Below are 18737 nucleotides of genomic sequence, written 5' to 3' on the forward strand. Positions count from 1 at the left end.
GGAGGGGGGACTGAGGACTCCAGCTATCCCACAGTCCCCGCAGTCTCCGAAAAGCATTTGCATTCTTGGCTGAGCTCCCAGTGCGTGAAGGGTCAAACACATTGTCCGGGGTGGTTCAGGGTATATCTCGTCAATTTACCCTCCCCCCCCACCCCGTGAAAGAAAAGGGAAAAAAATTGTTTCTTGCGATTTTTCAGTGTCACCATATGTCTACTGCATGCTGCTGGTAGACACGGTGCTGCGGCGATGAACAGCAGCATCCCCTTCCCTTCCTTTCCTGATTGCAGATGGTACAAAATGGTGGAAGACCGTCACCAGCCCGTGAGTGCTCCTGGCTGGCCTCGGTGAGGTCGGCTGGGAGCGCCTGGGTAAAAATGGGAATGATTCCCTGTCATTCCTGGCAGACGGTACAAAATGCTTGGTAACCGTCCTCATCATAGCAGCTGCAGCCTGGGCGCCATCAGTGCCTCCCCCCCGCCCCCCCATTTCATGTCTGAAGAAAAGATTCTGTACTCCTTGGACTATCATAGCAGCGGGTAGCTGTGATCCTCTCCCCCCAACCCTTTAATGTCCTGCCTGGACTATCATAGCAGCTGGAGGCTGCCTCCCCCTCATTTTATCTCGCTAAAAAGTCAGTGTTTCTTATTCCTGCATTCTTTATTACTTCATCACACAAGTGGAGGGACACTGCCATGGTAGCCCAGGATGATTGGGAGAGTAAGGAAGCCATGAGTGGGTTTGTTGCAGGGGCACCCCCTTGAATGGCATGCAGCTCATCATTTCTGCAAGATCTCTGGGGCTCTGACCCAAAGCGGCTCTGCTCTCTGGCTTTATAGTAGACTTGCCCCATATTCTAGGCAGGACTGACTCTATTTTTAGACAAAATATAAAGAAGAGAATGACCCGGGGAATCATTCTCATTTTTGTCCATGCACCCCCGGCCGACCTCAGCGAGGCCAGCCAGGAGCACCCATGACAGCAGCAGAAGGTACAAAATGATTGGTAACCGTCATCTCCACTTTCCAATTGCAAACGGTACAAAATGATTGATAACCGTCATCTCATCGCCAATTTACAATGGTAGACGGTGCAACAGGGAGGGTAACCATCTCTGCTACCTTGCAAAGGCAAATGAATGCTGCTGTGTAGCACTGCAGTACCGCCTCTGTCAGCGGCATCCAGTACACATACGGTGACAGTGACAAAAGGCAAAACGGGCTCCATGGTTGCCATGCTTTGGCGTCTGCCAGGGGAATCCAGGGAAAAAGAGTGTGAAATGATTGTTTGCCGTTGCTTTCACGGAGGAAGGATTGAGTGACGACATTTACCCAGAATCACCTACGACACTGTTTTTGCCCCATCATGCGTTGGAATGTCAACCCAGAATTCCAGTGGGCGGGGGAGACTGCGGGAACTATGAGATAGCTACGAGATAGCTCCCACAGTGCAATGCTCCAGAAATTGACGCTAGCCTCGGTACATGGATGCACACCACCAAATTAATGTGCTTAGTGTGGCCGCGTGCACTCGACTGTATACAATCTGTTTTACAAAACCGGTTTATGTAAAATCAGAATAATCCTGTAGTGTAGACATACCCTAAGACTTCCGTAAGGCTTGTGACTTAGTACTATGTGACATCCTGATCAGAAATTAGCACTATACAGTATCAATATAGCACATATTAAATCAGGGATAGTCGATTATTTTTTTGTCAAGGTCCAAGTTTCTTAGTCGAGGTGTAGTTAAGGTCCAGCCTACAGAGAAAATAATAAAAAAGTGATGATAAGTAAATAAAAAGATTTTGAGGTCTGTTCAAAGCATCTGGCGGTCCGGATTTGGCCCGCAGTCCACCTATTGACTATCCTTGTATTAAATGGATTAGAAACTGGCTAAATGATAAATCTCCTAATATATATGTAAATGGGGAATCATCACTGAATTACTGTATATCCAATGAGGTCTTGCAAGGATTGGTTCTTCACCAAATGCTGTTATGCATTTTTATCAATGGCCTGAAAGAATATATAAAATCATTGCTGACAGAGTTTGCAGATACTACTCCAGCAAGCTTTATTCTAAGAAATGAAAAGGACATGCCATTTAAACAGTTTCCTACATCACTTTGTAAGCTGGGCACAGTCAGACAACATGCACTGTAACAGAGCTAAATGCAAGGTCTAGGAACAAAGAACAGAGACCATACTTACAGGATGAGGAACTGTATCTTGAAAAGCAGTGACTCTGACAGTGACTTGAGGGGTCATGGTGGATAACTAACTGAACAAGTGCTCTCAATTTGATGTTGTGGCGAAAGCAGACCCCAGATGTATAAACAAGGAAATATCAAATAGGCATATGGAGGTTCTACTACTCCTGTATATGTCATTGGCAAGACCACTACTTGAATGGTTCCATATGGCCCAGAATTTCTGCCTATAGCACTCGGCCGACAGGCCCACACAGTCCAAAATGGCAATTCGTACAGTCTCATAATCCCAGGTGTGCTCCTCACTCAGCGCCATGTAGGCCGCTTGAGCCTGTCCCATCAAGTACAGCACAAGCCGGAGGGCCCAGATTGTCTTCTTCCACCCAGTGCCCGTGGCTACCACTCAGATGTCCCCAGGAACACGTCTGGGTCATCCGTTGGGCTCATTTTACACAGTCCCCAGCCCGGGGGTCGGATGCCTTGGCAAGTTGCAGGACTCACCACCTGCATTAGGAGCTGTGCTTGTGCGTTGGTCTGCTCCCTGATAAAGTCCTGCCGGCTCCGTTGCTGTTCCGCCTGCCAGGTCAGGAAGGTCTGCTTCTCCATCTGGTGGGACAGCTGGACATTTTGCAGAGCCTGCTGCATTCCCTCCTACTGGTTCACCAGCCATTTGAGGGTCTCCTCTATGTCCAGGGTTGCCAACCATGGCCGCTGGCTCCAAATCCTGGACAAGACCCCACGTGTAGTGGTGCCTTCTCCCAGCCCCTCCACAAACTCAGTCAGACTACTCCAAAGTACATGCACCAGTGTCTTTTTATTGTTCGTGCCTATCCCCACCACCTACTATTTACATACCTTATAGAGTAACACCTAGGAGACCGCTAGCTTCTCCTGCCAGCAGAGATCTAGAGCTCCTTGCTCCTCCCTTTCCTGTCTCTCCCTCTCTGCTTCTTCCCAGCCAGCTTTATATAGCAGGCTGGCCACTCAGGCCCCCAGGTGCATCCCCTCAGGTGGTTAGGGTGAGTCCTAACCCCCCTTTTAAGCAGAGCTGGGCTAACAGGGGCCTGGCTTGGATCTCCTAGCCAGCACCCTGTTACAGCTTCCCTTACCAATTTTGTGCATTCTTTACTTCTAATGTATATTCATTGCTATTGACTTCACCTTTTTTCTGCGTGTCTCTATACATTTTTATGGTTGCTTTCACTTCCCTTCTAAACTAGGATTTTTTTAACCAATTGTATGTGATTGTGGGATTGTAGATTTCTAGGCATCTAGTTAAATCACAATATATGGCAATGGTGCTTCCATCTCCCTTGAATGAAGTCAGAAAAGACTATCCCTATCAATGTAGGCCTCATAATGGTGGTGTCCAGACAACCCTTGAAAGTGCTCTTATCTAAAAATACCACCTGTTTAGGAGTCTCACTTGTAAGATCCTCCTAGTTTTCCAGATTACCTTTGTGTAGCATGAAACTGACACATTTCCCTTGGCTGTTAAGTTTGGTTCTTATCGTTAATGATTACAGAGTAAGGCACAAGGCAGGCCCATTGTTGGCTAATACACATCACCCCACTAGGTATGAACTCTGGCTTCCAAACACTCTAGTTAATTCCTTGACTGACTACACTCATCAAAGGAGCTGCTTGCGGGAATATCTCATTGGCAATCACTAACTGTTTCCTAAATCCAAATAACTCATCAGATATCCTTTTCAGATCCTCCATTCCAGTCAGGTCTGGTCAGTTCTCTACATTTTTGAGACCTTTGCTTCAAGTACTTTGGTGCAATTAGACTGCAATAGCCAAAATCTCTAGATTACTGGTTTCCAGCCTGTGGTCCACTTATGGCCCTTGATGCTCTAAATTGTGGCCATTAAGACTATGGTGCTAAGAAGGAAATTTGTATTGGATTATGAATTGAAATGTACTTCCTAAGTTGCATCTTGTGATTTTTAAATTGAAGTGTTTGAACTAGCCATATAGTTGTAGAGAAGTGGTTAGGGGGCACTGTCTCCCCAACTGCCTCCTTCAGTTTCAACTGCAGCCTCAGAACAGTTCTGGTCTGAGCTTAGAGCACTCTTGAGTGGCTATTCTCCCTTCCCTGCTGCAGATCCTCCATTGACTGATTACTGCATCATAGGAGGGGAAGAAAGAATAGGTCTGGATGCCTTGTGTGTTTCCCTAATGAGTGGTGGGCCTCCTAGAGAGCTGGATAGGAGCTCAACAGCCCCTGGCAGAGCCTTGAGGAGTGCCAAGAATCACCCCCTCTCCCTCCTCGCAGCAATCGTGGGCAAGCCAGGAAATGGGGGGGAGAGTTGGGGAGGGATCAACAGCCTATTCTGATTTCCTGATTGTCTCCTCCAATCCAGGATAGGGACTGCTCTGACTTGAGCCACTGGGGATAGCCAGACCACAACACTAGGGCCTGCAAGGAAGAAAGGAGTTGCGTGACCTGACTGTGTCAGCTGTAAACCACCCATAATTGTCCCAACATGGGGGAATCCTCAGTGGGTTTCTTTCCCTCTTTATATGCAACCTCAGTAGCAGAAAGGGGAACAAACTAGGGCATAGAAACTGCCCTACTGTATTGATTGCATTTACCTTTTGGAAATAAAAATTTGCCCTCTGACTGGAAAGGCCACATTGTCCTGAGTTAACTTGGCTATCCACCATTCAAAACAAATCTGCTGGTTGAGATTTTGTGGATGCTATGGTGGAAGGGCACAGAACTTATACTTCATGCAACTCAAAGCACAACATTTTATAAGCCTTCAGCTTCCATCATTAGCACTTTAACTATATTACTATTTTTATTAAAAAGTCATACCCCTAATCAAAACAACTATACCAGTACAAAATTTATGTGTAGACCAGGTCTGGCTCTGTAATTGGAAAGGAAATGAGTGAACTCATGATTATATACTAACTAGCCTCAACTGAAGGATCTTTTGGCCTCCTTGCTTGTTGGTAGGTGGCCCCAAATACTGTCAGTAACTGCATTTGCAGGGTAGGATGTGAAAAGTGATGACTCTGACAAACAGGATTAAGAGTGTAATCACTATTAGTAATCTTGGTTTTAAACAACATGCATCAGGTCTTTCTCATTCAGTAACATTAGCAAGAGTGGAAATAATTATTCATTTATGTCACTGTTCTACTAATAGTCTGCAACTGACAGTTGCATGAAAGGGTAAAGAATCAGCAGAGTGGGGTCCTGGTCTGTGAATAGTGCTCCTAGATACTACACTTAATACAAATAATAACATTGAATATTAGGTTTTTGAGCTATGTTGGAAACTAACTGGGTGATTTGGCTTTGGAGTCTTAATTATGGCGCCCCGAGTATTTTGGTTAATTGTGAATCAGGACAAGTAAGCGAGTTCTTGCATAATATCTTACGGTGCTGTCATTCACTGTTTTACACAATGCAAGGAACATTTAATATTTTAGAAGTAGTCTGTAATATTCCTTTTAAAGTAGTCTGAAAATGTCAAATGTTTTCCTTTTTTGTTGTTTGTTTGTTGTTGTAGGCTGAAACCAGAGAAGCTTGAAAAAGATCTCGATAGATATTCTCAAAGTGCCAAGAAAATGAAAGGGAAAAGAGTCAGTCTTAAGGAGTTTGCTGCATACTTGGAAGTCCCAGTTTCTAACACATTAGAAAACATGTTTGCTCTTTTTGTCGAGGTAAGAAATACCAGAATGTTACAGAGAATTAAAAATTAATTCTTATGTCTTTCCGGTGGGATTTTAAAAAATGCACTCATTGACTTCATTATGAGCGAGTACAGCCTGTGCTGAGCACTTTTTAAAATCCCAGTCTTGACATCTTTGTGCTTTTTTCTTATCTAGTAAATCTAAATAAATCCAGTTAACTAAACAGCCACCAATGAGGGGGACCATCAAGGTCAACCAGACCCCATGCCCAAGGCAAAGGACCCCAAAAAGCTGGACTTGTTTGGCCAAAAAGCATATTCAATGGGTGGGTTACAACTCCAAATAGTGAACCAGCAAGCTTTGCTATGATTTTAATATGTGAGAGGCGATGCAGAAATTTAAGGACATGCTCCCTCAAGAGGCCAAACAGGAGTTCTCTTCGCTCAAAGAAGGGAAGACAGTAGTTTGGGCGTCCCTCCACGCAGCCTTGGATGCTGCCAATTCTGGGGCCAGATCAATGGCTATGGCTATTACCATGCACAAAAGCTCATGGTTACAGTCTTCAGGGTTTCCTCAAGAGTTCAACAAACCTTCCAGGATCTCCCATTCGAAGGGCCCTCGCTCTTCTCAGACCAAAGAGATGCCAAACTCCATGGACTTAAGGACTCCAAGGCAACCCTAAAATCTTAGGGTCTGTATTCACTGGCAGTATCCAGAAAACACTACAGGCCTCAACAGACGGGACACTATATTGTGCAACCTGCCAGGTAGGACCAGCAGATCAGGAAGAGCGAAGGATTGTGAGTAGACACCCCTCCACCAATCTCCTCTTCAGGGTTGATGTATTCTGTCCCTAAACACTCAGGTAGTTAGAAGCAGTGGTTTTGACGAGACTGTTGAGGACGACATATCAATTCCCTCAGTTCTGGATCCAGTTACCTCTTTGTTTTCCAAACCACTCTCCCGCTTCCTCAGTGCTTGGACCCACATTACCTTGGACTGTTGGGTTCTAAACACAATAGAATTTGGTTATATCCTTCAATTTTTATCTACCCTGCCCTCCCATGCCCCCTCCCCATCCCTCTTCAGGGATCTTTCTCACAAGCAACTATTGGAACAAGAAGTTCAGTCCCTCCTTTGGGTGGGAGCCGTGGAAGAGGTTCCACACTATCTAAGAGGAAGGGAGTTTTACTCCCGTTACTTCCTGATTCCAAAGGCCAAAGGGGATCTTAGACGGAACCTAGACCTGCATCATCTCAACTGCTATCTCAAGGGCTTGAAGTTCCGCATGGTCTCCTTGGGCGCCATCATTCCTTTGCTGGATCCAGGGGATTGGTATGCCACCCTCTATCTAAAGGACACATACTTCCACATATCAATTTTCCTAAAGTCCACAGAAGGTTCCTAAGATTTGCCATGTACCAGACCCATTACCAGTTTGCAGCTCTCCCATTTGGCCTGTCAGCCACCCCACAGGTCTTCAACAAATGTGTGGAAGTAGTAGCGGCTTTCCTCAAAAACAGGAGTTAATGTATTCCCATATCTCAGTGACTGGCTAATCCGGTCCAGAGCTCAGGTGGAATCTCACTAAAAATACCCCTCTTTTGAGCCACTTCTCATTCCATTAAATATGTGCTTTATTAGTATTGTATAGCACTGACTTTTTTAATCAGAATGTTATGCAGTACCAAGTCAAATGCCTTATACAAGCTCAAGTATATTACATATAGGGAGTGTTCCTTGTGTGTGTGGTGGTGGGGGAGGGATCTTGCATGTTCTTCTCAATACTATCTTTATCAGTGATCTAGAAGAAAGTATAAAATCATTGCATATGACACTAAGATTGGTGTATTTGTAACTAAGAGGACAGGTCAATTATACAGAGTGATCTTTTTTCATTTTGAGGGAAACATTACTAGTGCAAGACAATAAACCTGTTCTCGTCTCTACTCCATGAGTTTTACACTAATGTTACTTTCCCACTTACATATTATATATCTAAGTGATCCGTTAACAAAACCTGCAGGGGTCAAGTAGTATGATAGTACTATCAAGTAGTAGTATTGGAGGTTTTTAAGAGCGGGTTAAACAAACACCTGTCAGGAATTGTCTAGATAATAATTAGTCCTAACATAAGTGTAGAGAACAGGATCAGAAGACCTCTTGAGGTCCTTTCCAGTCCTATGATTCGATGACCACTGAGACTTGGGGGATTCTCATTGCCATGAGGAGATAATCTAATAGAACTACAAGGGCTGAGGTCCATGCCATATCCAAGTTTAAAGTCTAATCACAGGAGGACTGAAGATGTCCACTGAATTTGTGTCTTATCTGGAGCTTGGCTTTTAGAGCTTTCTCAATAATTTTGCCTTGGAACGCTTAAACTCAAAAAGGAAGCTTACAGGAAGTGGAAATTTGGACAGATGACTAGGGAAGAGTATAAAAATATTGCTCGAGCACGCAGAGATGTAATCAAGGCCAAGGCACAATTAGAGTTGCAGCTAGCAAGGGATGTGAAGTGTAACAAGAAGGGTTTCTATGGGTATGTTAGCAACAAGCAGGTGATCAGGGAAAGTGTGGGACCCTTACTGAATTGGAGAGGCAACATAGTAACAGATGTGGAAAAAGCTAAAGTACTCAATGCTTTTTTTGTCTCGTTCTTCACAGACAAGGTCAGCTCCCAGACCGTTGCACTGGGCAACACAGTATGGGGAGAGGGGAAGCAGCCCTCAATAATGAAAGAACAGGTTAAGGATTATTTAGAAAAGCTGGACATGCACAAATCCATGGGTCCAGATCTAATGCATCCAAGGGTGCTGAGGGAGCTGGCTGATGTGATTGCAGAGCCAATTGGCCATTATCTTTGAAAATTTGTGACGATCAGGGGAGCTTCCGGATGATTGGAAAAAGGCAAATATAGTGCCCATATTTAAAAAAGGGAAGAAAGAGAACCCGGGGAACTACAGCCTCACTTCAGTCCCTGGCAAAATCATGGACAGGTCCTCAAGGAATCCATTTTGAAGCACTTGGAGGAGAGGAAGGTGATCAGGAACAGTCAGTACAGATTCACCAAGGGCAAGTCATGCCTGACCAACCTGATTGCCTTCTATGATGAGATAACTGGGTCTGTGGCTATGGGGAAAGAGGTGGATGTGACATATCTTGACATTATCAAAGCTTTTGATACAGGCTACGTCTACACTACAGGATAAATTCGAATTAGCTTAAACTGATTTATAAAACAGATATTATAAAGTGGATTGTGAGCGTCCACACTAGGCACATTAATTCGGTGGTGTGCGTCCATGGTCCGAGGCTAGCGTCGATTTCTGGAGCGGTGCACTGTGGGTAGCTACTGTAAAATAATGAGGCCAATAACGTCGATTTGCATCCACACTAACCCGAATCCGATATAGTAATATCGATTTTAGCGTTACTCCTCTCGTTTTGTAGGAGTACAGAAATCGATTTAAAGAGCCCTTTAAATCGATATAAAGAGCAGTTTAGTTTGGACGGGTGCAGCGTTAAATCGATTTAACGCTGTTAAAATCGGTTTAACAGCGTAGTGTAGGCCAGGCCACAGTCTCCCGCAGTATTCTTGCCAGAAAGTTATAGTAGTATGGATTGCATTAATGGACTATAAGGTGTATAGAAATCTGGCTAGATTGTCGGGCTCACCAGGTAGCGATCAAGGGCTCGATGTCTCGTTGGCAGCTGGTATGAAGTGGAGTAACCTAGGAGTCAGTCATGGGGCCGGTTTTGTTCAACATCTTTATTAATAATCTGGATGATGGGATGAATTGCACCCTCAGCAAGTTTGCAGATGACATTGAGCTCTGGGTAGAGTTAGATACGCTGGAGGGTAGGGATAGGATGCAGAGTGACCTAGACAAATTGGAGGATTGGGCCAAAAGAAATCTGATGAGATTCAATAAGGACAAGTTCAGAGTCCTGCACTTAGGAAGAAAGAATCCCATGCACATCTACAGGCTGGGGACTGACTGACTAAGCAGTAGTTCTGCAGAAAAGGACCAAGAAGGCCAACGGCATATTGGGCTGTATTAGTAGGAGTATTCCAAGCAGATCGAGGGAAGTGATTATCCTCCTCTATTTGGCACTGGTGAGGCATACCTGGAGTATTGCATCCAGTTTTGGTCCCGTCCCTGCCCCCCCCCCCCACAGAAGAGATATGGACAAATTGGAGAGAGTCCAGGGGAGGGCAACGAAAATTATTAGGGGGCTGAGGCGCATGACTTACAAGGAGCTGCTGAGAGATCTGGGATTACTTAGTCTTCAGAAGAGAAGGGGGGGAGGGATTTGATAGCAGCCTTCAACTACCTGAAAGGGAGTTCTAAAGAGGATGGAGCTCGGTTATTCTCAGTTGTGGCAGATGACAGAACAAGGAGCAATGATCTCAAGTTGCAGTCAGGGAGGTCTAGGTTGGATATTAGGAAACACTTTTTCACTAGGAGGGTAGTGAAGCACTGGAATGGGTTACTAGGGAGGTGATGGAATCTCCATCCTTAGAGGTTTTTAAGGCTCAGCTTGACAAAGCCCTGGCTGGGATGATTTAGTTGGTGTAGGTCCTGCTTTGAGCAGGGAATTGGACTAGATGACCTCCTGAGGTCTCTTCCAACCCTAATATTCTGTGATTCTAAAGGGAGGTAAAGAGAGATTCCAGTATCAAGTGTTGGTGAGGTTCCAGCAGGGTACTGCATTTTTCAGGAAGGCTGGCAGGTTTGCTTTCTCTAAAGAAAGTGTCAATAATTTCAAAAGAATTGAGTTCAGTTCTGTTGGGCTTTCATCAGTTGGGGTGGAAGTTTTCTTTGGCAAGTGATGACTCAACAATTTTCAGGGCTTTTTGTAATTCATCATATGGAATGGGACCAAATTTGGGTGGCAGCGTGGTTATTGCTTTCTAATCTAAGTTTTCTGTTTCAAAAAGTTCATTTTATATGTTTTGAATTTTCTGTGGAGTGGGATGAGAGCTCTTTTCAGTGATCAGTATTCCAGTCTGATGTTTGGTTTATGTAAGCCAAGTGACTTGCAAGTTCCTTATGCAAAATAATTTTGCTGATTTATGCAGCTGTAATGGCAGAGGACAGGGACTTTCACTTCCTTTAGCAAAGTGGCATAATCCTGTACTAAACCCAGCAGATGGGTTTAAATCAGGTTTTACGATCCTAGAGTTTGAATCTGACTTCATGCTTCATCTGCCATAATTCACTGATGAAGCATAGAGATATTTTAGGTCAGTGCAAGGAAAGGTGGGTTGTTGGGCCAAGACATTGATGTCAGTGATTACTGTGTCTGCTAGTTCATGGGAGGATAATTTTGGTTTTCTTGGAACTGCTGAAAAGTTGAAGTATATACCTCTTCATCTCTCTGAACTGTTAAGTCATATGCCCAGCGATGATGATTTAAAGGTCAGCTATTTCACTGCTGGTCAGAGAACGTAGCAATCCTATTATGAAGATTTGCATAATCTACTGTGAGTGATGTTCCATTTGGATGCCAGGAGTGGATTGCATTTGATAGTACCAGCACATTTTCCCAGGATGCTATAACCAGGTTTTAACACATCACATCTGGGTAGGAGTCCATAGCTTCTGCATTATGTAACATCTCCATTACAAAGATGACAAGGTATCAAAATGTACTCTAGCTAATTGAATCTTAACTTGCCTAATTATCCTTCAGAACAAAGTATATTTATTCACTGGAAGAAATAGTGATGTATTCCATCAGATCCATAAGGACATCTTTGGCGATACAAGTGAAAACTTTTGTAGAGTAACTTTTCAAAACAGCACCAAACCCTATAACTGACATCCATTTCCAAACAAGGTATTAGGAAGATGACCATTCTCCATACCATGGTAGAAAATGAAATAAAATAAAATCTTTTCACTGTTAAAACTTTTTTGACTGAATTTTGATCATAGTAATTTGAGCTTCATGTGTGTTAGTTAGAAAAGATATGATCAGTATATATCTTTCTATGGTACATTTCATTCTCCAGTCCAGTCCACTCCACTCCAAGTTAGAAATGCAAATTTTGGCATAGAATTATACCCTCTGATTGGTATTTTTAAGAAAACCAAGAGAGTTAGGCCCCCCCTCTTTCAGTGGGAATTGGGCATCTGACTCTTTAGTCATCTTTGAAAATCTCAACCTCTAAATTTTACAAACATTTTTCAGAATATCTTCATGTGGGTTTATGTGTTTAGTATATTTAATAATCTTTAACATTCCTTTAATAGCTATTAAATGTTTATGGAGTTCTGAGGCAGATGACAGAATTCTGATAATTTATTTTATTTTATTTACAGAATGAAGATGGTGTAATTGATCTACGGGAATATGTGACTGCTCTATCCGTAGTTTGTAGACCATCCAAAACTTTAGAAACAATTCAGTTGGCATTTAAGGCAAGTAGCAACTTCTTACAACGTTCTTCTTACAATATGTAGGAAATACAGAACTATTTTTAAAAAAATCAATTTGATTTGACTGGATTTAATTCTATATATTCTTCTAATTCACATTTACACTTTTTAAAAAAAGCATTAATACATTGCTTAGTTTCAGAGATCAAGCACCTCAGAAGTAATTAAATACAGATTTAGGCACTAGTCCCATCATATGATTGTAGCATGCTTTCCTCTGCATGAGCCAAGACCCATTGAGTTGGTGGGTCTCTAGAGGGGTCTGCATTAGCATGTTGCATTGGAGGACTGGGAGCCGTTATGCTGAAACCTCCAAACTTACCCCTTATCCCTTGTGCTTATGCCTTATTAAAATGTGTTTCGGTTGTAACCTTTTCTTTTCCCCCCACATGATTAAAATTTCCTGAAACTTACGTTATGGGGTGAAATTTTACGTTTGATTCACGGGAGTTCACCTTTCTCCCTCATCTCCTTGTTTAGATTGCTACTGCTCCCTTCATCCCCAACCCTACCACCAGGGTCTTGTGGCTTCTTGTGGTTCACAGGGATGCTCTTCTCTGAGATGCCTTTGATTGCCAGTCTCTCTCTTCCCTCCCACCCCACCCAACTCCTGTAAGTCACAGGAGCCATCAATATAGACCACACTAGCACAAGATCTGGAAGAGAGTGGGGACAGAAGTGGGAAGGCGGGGATGGACTTGAGCTGAGAAGGGGCTGGCAGAGTTTGGATCACTTTTTAGAGTCTTTCAGGGAAAATAATTTATCTGATTGGAGATCATTGCTCACCTTCTGAGGTCCTAGTAAAAAGCATTATATATTAAACATTAGGGGAATCTTTAATGTCAGATTCACTAATAAGATATATTGTAGGGGTTTAAAAATAAATTCACATTAGTCTATTTGTGTACCAAATATGTGGTACATATTTGCAGTGTTGGTGTGACTTTCTCCATTGCATTCTAATTAAAAAGGATAACTTAATACTTCATTTGATATAATATTGTCTTTAGCTAGCTCTGTGTCATATTGTGATCTTATCAGTCAGAGCTAAGATATATTAGCTTCTTTAATAGTCACTCTTATTTATGAGGGTGGCAGTTAGCCGCTTACAACATGTGTGTGACTTGGCCAGTTATAACTATCTTAGTTTCTCAGAGAGAGACTTGTCCACACTGGGGTATACTTGACTTTGTTTGTACGGGAGACTGTGGTAAAGAAATAACCCATATGTATTTATTTTACTATTTGTGATTTCTTTGCATTTGTCAGGGGCAGAAGTAGTGAAATTCAACAGGCTTTTTTTATTTTGGGGGGGAGGGGATAGGAGAAATTGGGAGGGGTTAATATTTGTCCTCCGTTATCCCAAGACCAGATCTACACTAGAAAATATTTGCCGGTATAGCTATGCCATCAATCCCTGCTAATGTAGATGCAGCTAATACTGGCAAAAGAGTTCTTTTGATGGTATCACTTATATCAGTTCTGTAAGTGAAATACAAATTTTGCAAAAAAAACCCCCACACCCTTAAGCAAGAGATGTAGCTATCCAGGACTTAAATTAATTAAAGATGTAGTCTTAGAGTTGTTACTCTGGTTGAATTTTGCAAGTCTTGCATTCATAACTAAATATGAATTATAAGCATGAGTGGCTAAGGAATAAAAGATGATCAGAGTAAAAGTATATTATAGACTTTGTTATATCATTGTAAGTATTTTGCATGACATCTCTATCTTTTTTGATCCTGTTCTCTGTGTAATGTGTATCTATTTTTAAAGTCTAGATTAATTACAACAGCTCTTCTAGTGGCATATGTTGACCCATGTAAGCTGTACTGCAAATTCTTAAAGAGCAAAGTGTTTCAGAAGATAAGAAAGAGATTACTATTTCGCCACTTGATGCAGCATACAGCTGGAAATAATGTGAACTGGGGGCTGTTGTCCATTTTTATTTTTATTTTTTTATTTTTTTTAACTTACACCACTCTTTTGTTAACTTGATGCTTTGCAGCATTGTCTGCTTTAGCTGCAGTCAAAATGTTGCAGGTTTTAGAAAGAGGTATTGTGACATAGTTCAATGGAATAAAGAACGATGCCCTTCCTGATATTGTAAATGATATAGTCACCATTTCCTCCCATATCAATAATACACAACAGTGTGCATTAGTAGGCTTATAGATATAAGCTCAAGTTAGCACCAAAGCTAAATGCCAAGTGCCTTCATCCATCTGAGAAATGCATAAGTAGGCTACTAATACAGATCCTGAAATAGATTATCTCTTCGGAAGCATTGCTCATTCATTAAAATGCCTTATTTTAAAAAGAAAATACGCCTTTAGTTTGGAGAGGGGAAATGGAAAATATTTCCCTGCAAAGGGATAAGAGATAATAGTTGGGGAAATGTTAGAAACTTCTTTTCCCTACTACTTGGAATATTTTAAAATTTATTTTTGTTATCAGTCTTTGCTTTTTCTTAAGGTTCCTTGACCCTTTTAGACCAGTTCTCCTTCCTCCTACGTGAAGCACAGCTGCCTTTTACTAGCATTCTGTGTCCCAACAGACACCAGTCTCAGAGCTTATGTATGCGATGGGGTAATGTGCTCTACAGGGGTGTGATTTCCAAAGTGTACTCACACACTGTGCATTAACTGGTCCATGTAGACCTTGCTGGTATGCATTAAAGGTTCCTTAATATACCTAAACATGGTACTATTTATTCTACGTTGAAGCATACTAGGGAACCTTCAGTGCACACCAGCACGGTCTACACAGACCAGTTAATGTGCAACACATTAGTGTGGTTTGGAAATCACACCCCTATAGAGCACATAACCCCACCCTTGTAGACAAGTCCTTAGTTGCTGAATAGAAAGCTGGTAATGAGTGGTTGGAAGCTCCAAACCACTGCTGAAATGGTGGTTTGGCACTTTGAGATGAAGGAGACGTTGATGACATCCGTACAGTGTTCTCACTCTTAGGTTTGTGTTATCTAGTGCAAAACAGTTCCAACTCCCACAAGTCAGATTTCTTGCCCACTGAGGGCAACAATAGCAGGATAGAGCTTGATCCAGGCCTCTGCATTACGTTCCCCTGCCTTAGACTATGTCACCGTTGCTTGGACATTCTATGCCAGTTCTTCCTTGGCTGCAGACAGGAGAGGAGTGCCCTGCTTCATGGTCATCTTTGTGATAAGCTCAGTGGTACCTATTTCTGTCTAACCTTCCTAGTCAACATCTAGTTTTGCCTAAGTTGATTCATTCAGGGCTCAAGTAGGTTTTTCCATGCCTCCATGCCACCTGTTTCAGTGCATCTGCACTTCACTCTCCTTGCTTAATGTTTAACACTCCAGCAGCTTTGCTTGCAGTACACTGATTCATTACCTTTGCCACGGCACTTTAGCACTGCTGTCTCAGCACTTTGCACTGCTCCTTTGGCATTCTGTAGCTTTGATCTCTTTTTGCCTGCATCTTGTATACTTGATATCTTGAATCTTCAGTACTTTCAGTTTGGCACATCAGTGTCTCCTCACTCCTGTACCTCCTCAGCATCTTCAGGTTTCACTGTTGCTGCTTTGGTGCATTATTTAATTAGAAGGGTTTTCTATTTTTTCTTTTCCAACATGATGTTTTCCAAGAAGGAAAGAAACAAGATGTTGGGCTTCAAAAATTCTCTCTTTGACAGAACCAAGTCCAAGAAGGGATGGCTTTATGCATTGTGTTCTCTGGCTGGGAGCCTCATGATGTGCATGTTTGCAATATACATCAAGAGATACCTCCCTGCATGCCCAAGAAACATGGTGAGCATCTCCATTCCCTGATCGAAACACACCACAGAGATTCTCATAAGTTTCTCACGAAGCTGGTCAAAAATGCAATGAAGGAAGGATCTTTGAAGCATATATTTAAGTCAGCTCAGACTTGAGTGCCAAGACCAGTGGCACATGTGCAAACTTAGGGCCCTCCTTTTGCAAAGTCCTGTGAGGCAGCCTTAATTCCAGAGCACCTAGCACAGTCCCCAAAGCTCCTCCAAGTCCTTGGTTTTTATATCCACTATGAACACTTAATTTGAATAGTCCCTTCAAGATGTGCAGGCTAAATACCTTGTGGGCATTGCCTCAGGAGCAAACATATTTAAAATACAGGTATAGTGCCAATGATCATAACTTCAAATACAAAAATGATACATGCATACAAATAGCATAATCATATCCAGCAAATCATAACCTTTCCATAGACACCTTACTTGACATAATTTGTACAAGATTTGTTGAAATTATGTAACAGTGGTAGCAACAATGATCTGCGTGGTCATATTTAATCAGATAACATCACACCCCCAACACAAAATTGATGCAGGATGGAGTATCCCAGACACTGCTGAATGCATCATAGGAACTTCCCATTCTTGGTCCTGTATTACTACAGCTTCTAACCAAATATTAGAGGTATCAGTATATAACAGAAATGCTTTATCAAAATCATAGTTTGATCAAAACAGGCTTTTTCTTTGTAAGGTTAATTATGCAAGTAATAATATTATTTAATCCCTTTATAAATTCAAGGTAAAACCTGGCTAGACCAATAATGGATTGGATCTCCTCTTGCAGCATAATTTCTGCATGCCTCATGTGATCTTGCCATGAGCTATAAAAAATAGCTAACTTATTCATAAAAATGTTTGGAACCCAATAACATCAAATCAGATATTAATGTTCTTCATAGTGTAGGATTTTTGGCATTAAGCCATGAAAGCAACATGGTAGTGTGCCTCAGTTTCTCTTTTCATACAGGACATTAGGTGTGTAATGTCCTTTCTTCTGTGTACAGATCAAGACTGGTTACAAGCATTAACTGTGAAATATCAGTATCACAAGACCTTTAAACATAAAGTATGTTGTCATGTAATGAAACTGTGTAACCATAAAGCCTTCTAGCGCATAGTGAGTTCTTATGTATTACTCCCAACATGTTCAAGGGTTTTTCCAAAAGCTCATGCACATTGTACATTTTTTTTACAATTTTTGGTATCAGCAACACATTAGTCACAAGAGTTAATATTATCATTAATATTAACCATCAAATCCATTACAAGTGTACATTTACAAGCATTTTTGTCATGCCACGTCTTTGGCTCAATACCATTGGGGTTTTGGCACTTTAGGTTCATCTGTGGCTTCCATTTGCAGGATTACATTTTCCCTTCCTCCCTGTCCTATAGGGTCAAATTCTGAGCTTTCTTGCTTAACAAAATCCATCGGCTAGCTAGGTGTGTCCTCTCTGCTAACAGTTAATGGCAACTTTGTTCCTCTCTTACCAGCTAGGTAGTTTGCGTAGACACCATGCCTTAAAGAGAGACAACTATTTTCTATCCTCATGTCTGAACTACAGTTCTCCTGCTTTTCAGCTAAATTTCTGTATCCACAAGGCATTAGAGGCCTCAGAGCTTACTAAGAAATCACATGACATATCCAAGCATCTATGGATTTATTCACAAGGCTGCTCTGCTGTGTAAAGCCAGGAATCCAGCCTTTCTTTTGAACCTGAGACATAAACTGTTCATAATATCAGTTAATTAAACCTCTTCTAAGCCAGTGGTTCTCAAACTTTTGTACTGGTGACCCCTTTCACATAGCAAACCTCTGAGTGTGACCCCCCCCCCCAATAAATTAAAAACACTTTTTTATATATTTTACATATTATAAATGCTGGAGGCAAAATGGGGTTTGGGATGAAGGCTGACAGCTCGTGACCCCCCCATGTAATAACCTTGCAGCCCTCTGAGTGGTCCAAACCCCTGTTTTAAGCTATCCACACTAGATTTTTCCAAAGCAAATTCAGTGAGTTCATATACATCTGAAAGACTCTGGCAGTTAGGAACTGAAACAAATTTCTCAAGAAATAATTAACTGTTGCCTTCTACAGACAGAAAGTCTTCCCGATTTACGTTAATTAATTCACTTCCACACCCCTCAGTTACAGTAAACTGCTTGCAAAAACTAGAATGAGGATTCTTCTCCTTAGGAGCTTCTTTTAGCAACAATTCACCTTTATCTTGCTTCACAGAAGCATTGCTCTGCTAAGCCACAAGCAGCCCCTGCGTTTGATACACCCAGAATCATCTCTGGCCTTTTAGGAGGATTTTTACACAACCCCCTTTCAGGCAAGCTACAGGACTCCATAGTTAAAAGGTTAGAGGCACTCTCTTTCCCTTTACAGCTTCCCTCCTTGGCAACATGCAGGTTACCAAGCTCAATACACACAAGCTTAGGGACCATTCCCTTCTTGTCACAAGTTTCCACACTGTCAGTGAGTAGCACAGTCAAATTATCTTTGTGTTCTCCTTGTGCCCTGGCCATGGTATCAACCTGATTAAACAGAGTTGTCATACCTTCACTCAGCAACACACTAGCAACCATCAAAATAGAAGCA

At 42.1% G+C, this 18737-nt stretch overlaps 1 protein-coding gene across 3 annotated transcripts in view; it reads left to right on the forward strand.

Moving 5' to 3' along the window:
- The window catches only part of LPCAT1 (lysophosphatidylcholine acyltransferase 1), a 212434-nt gene that overhangs the window by 130565 nt on the left and 63132 nt on the right, over window positions 1–18737 (forward strand). For all 3 annotated transcript variants that reach the window (XM_032766723.2, XM_032766721.2, XM_032766722.2), the window contains exons 11-12: window positions 5740–5893; window positions 12196–12294. In XM_032766723.2, the coding sequence (XP_032622614.1) occupies window positions 5740–5893; window positions 12196–12294 (253 nt within the window). The remainder of the gene's footprint in view (window positions 1–5739; window positions 5894–12195; window positions 12295–18737) is intronic.

The sequence above is a fragment of the Chelonoidis abingdonii genome, chromosome 2 (assembly GCF_003597395.2).
Source record: "Chelonoidis abingdonii isolate Lonesome George chromosome 2, CheloAbing_2.0, whole genome shotgun sequence".
Lineage (NCBI taxonomy): Eukaryota > Metazoa > Chordata > Testudines > Testudinidae > Chelonoidis > Chelonoidis abingdonii.